The 539-nt window shown below is 66.4% G+C and overlaps 1 protein-coding gene across 1 annotated transcript in view; it reads left to right on the plus strand.

Annotated features, from left to right (window-relative positions):
• RNF123 (ring finger protein 123) overlaps positions 1-539 on the plus strand; it is a 42,800-nt gene that overhangs the window by 41,353 nt on the left and 908 nt on the right. The window contains exon 26 of the mRNA XM_015568281.1: positions 417-539. Within this exon, the coding sequence (XP_015423767.1) occupies positions 417-539 (123 nt within the window). The remainder of the gene's footprint in view (positions 1-416) is intronic.

A 539-nucleotide genomic window follows, 5' to 3' on the forward strand; every position in this document is an offset into this window, starting at 1 on the left:
TTCCGGCCGGTGGCCTGGAAGGCAGGATGCGAGCTCCACCCGCACAGCCAGCAGCTCCCGCTCCCGGTTGCAGGCTGAGCTGGGCTGCGCTCCCCGGCTCCCTTCTCGGGTTTCCCCAGCCTTGCGAGTGTTCTCCCGGGCACTCGGCCCCTAAATACTCTCGGGAGGTGATTGCTCAGGGGCGGGGCCTCGGCTCCCATTGGCTCCTGTCGGAGGGGGCGGAGCAGTCACGACCCCGGCCAGCCGGCCGACGCTAGTCGGCAGGTTCTCCGTGAAACAGTAGCTGGGACGCCTGGGGAGCAGCCTGTAAGTCGCTGTTTGCTTTGAAGGGTTCAGTGTGTATTAGGGGGCAGGTGGACTTGCACTACCTACTGGTGGCGCCCCTGAGCCCCTTACTCTGAGATCCTCCCACCCAGGACGGAGAAAGCCACGTCAGTGCTCCTGGCTGACCCCTGCTTCCAGCTCCGCTCCATTCGCTATCTTCTGGGGCACCCAGAGCCCCCCGGCCCTGGCACTGCCCCGCCTGCCCCTGACCGGAA

Source organism: Myotis davidii, unplaced genomic scaffold (assembly GCF_000327345.1).
Source record: "Myotis davidii unplaced genomic scaffold, ASM32734v1 scaffold663, whole genome shotgun sequence".
In the NCBI taxonomy this organism is placed as follows: domain Eukaryota; kingdom Metazoa; phylum Chordata; class Mammalia; order Chiroptera; family Vespertilionidae; genus Myotis; species Myotis davidii.